At 33.6% G+C, this 861-nt stretch overlaps 1 protein-coding gene across 1 annotated transcript in view; it reads left to right on the top strand.

The window, feature by feature from the left end:
• The window catches only part of LOC119594514 (alcohol dehydrogenase class-3-like), an 11972-nt gene extending 11288 nt beyond the window's left edge, over positions 1-684 (top strand). The window contains exon 8 of the mRNA XM_037943544.1: positions 185-684. Coding sequence (XP_037799472.1) covers positions 185-348 — 164 coding nt within the window. The 3' untranslated portion in view covers positions 349-684. The remainder of the gene's footprint in view (positions 1-184) is intronic.
• Positions 685-861: the final 177 nt, after the last annotated feature.

Raw genomic sequence — 861 nt, 5'->3', positions numbered from 1 at the left:
ACTCTAAGGTATCTTTTAGGAATCGATACTTTCAAATAACTTGATATTGCGTTCAATATTCACAATGAATATTTAAAAGATTATGCCAGACTTTCTTCATTAAAAATTTATAATTTCCCAGATTATTTGAGAGCAATGCCACCTGAATTTTTTTTCCACTTGCAATACAATTTTTCCCCCTCAGGCTGGAAGTCACGTGACAGCGTGCCAAAGCTGGTTGACAGTTACATGGACGGCAAGGTCATGGTGGACGAGTTTGTGACCTTCACCAAGCCCTTGGCGGAGATCAACGAAGCCTTTGACCTGATGCACCAAGGAAAGGCCCTCAGGACAGTAGTAAACATGTAAAGGAGTACATTTAAGATTAAAAGCAGATTTTTCATTATATATCCTACAAGTACAAGTATTCAGTTGCTAGAAATATATCAGATGTAACCATGATTTTGTGTTATCAAAGGAGCATTATTAAGTTGGTATTATAACTTTCTGTTCTCTTTGTGTAATTGCACTGTGCTCAAATATAATAATGTTTAAAAGTATGTCTGAATTCAGTAAGATTACTGCATGTCCAGGTTCTAAATCAAATGGCATTATTGTAAGGCAAGTTCCGTCAAATGATGTACGGCAGTTTCCATAAAGTTTTATATAGAACTTTATACCAGTGGAATAAATATATAGTTTACATTGTTCTTTCATTCTCATTGAGAACAGGCACTCTTTACCTCGTACTCAAAAGTAACATTTGAGAACAAGACTTTTCATTCTTTTTTGATATTAAGAGATATAATTACCCTAAGTTTTTATCATTATTGTAAGAAAATGATAATCAGTTAAGTAATATGCAATTTGGAAAGTTACAAG

This window comes from Penaeus monodon, chromosome 34 (assembly GCF_015228065.2).
Source record: "Penaeus monodon isolate SGIC_2016 chromosome 34, NSTDA_Pmon_1, whole genome shotgun sequence".
Taxonomy (NCBI): Eukaryota; Metazoa; Arthropoda; class Malacostraca; order Decapoda; family Penaeidae; genus Penaeus; species Penaeus monodon.
This window is presented reverse-complemented; position numbering and strand designations above follow the sequence as displayed.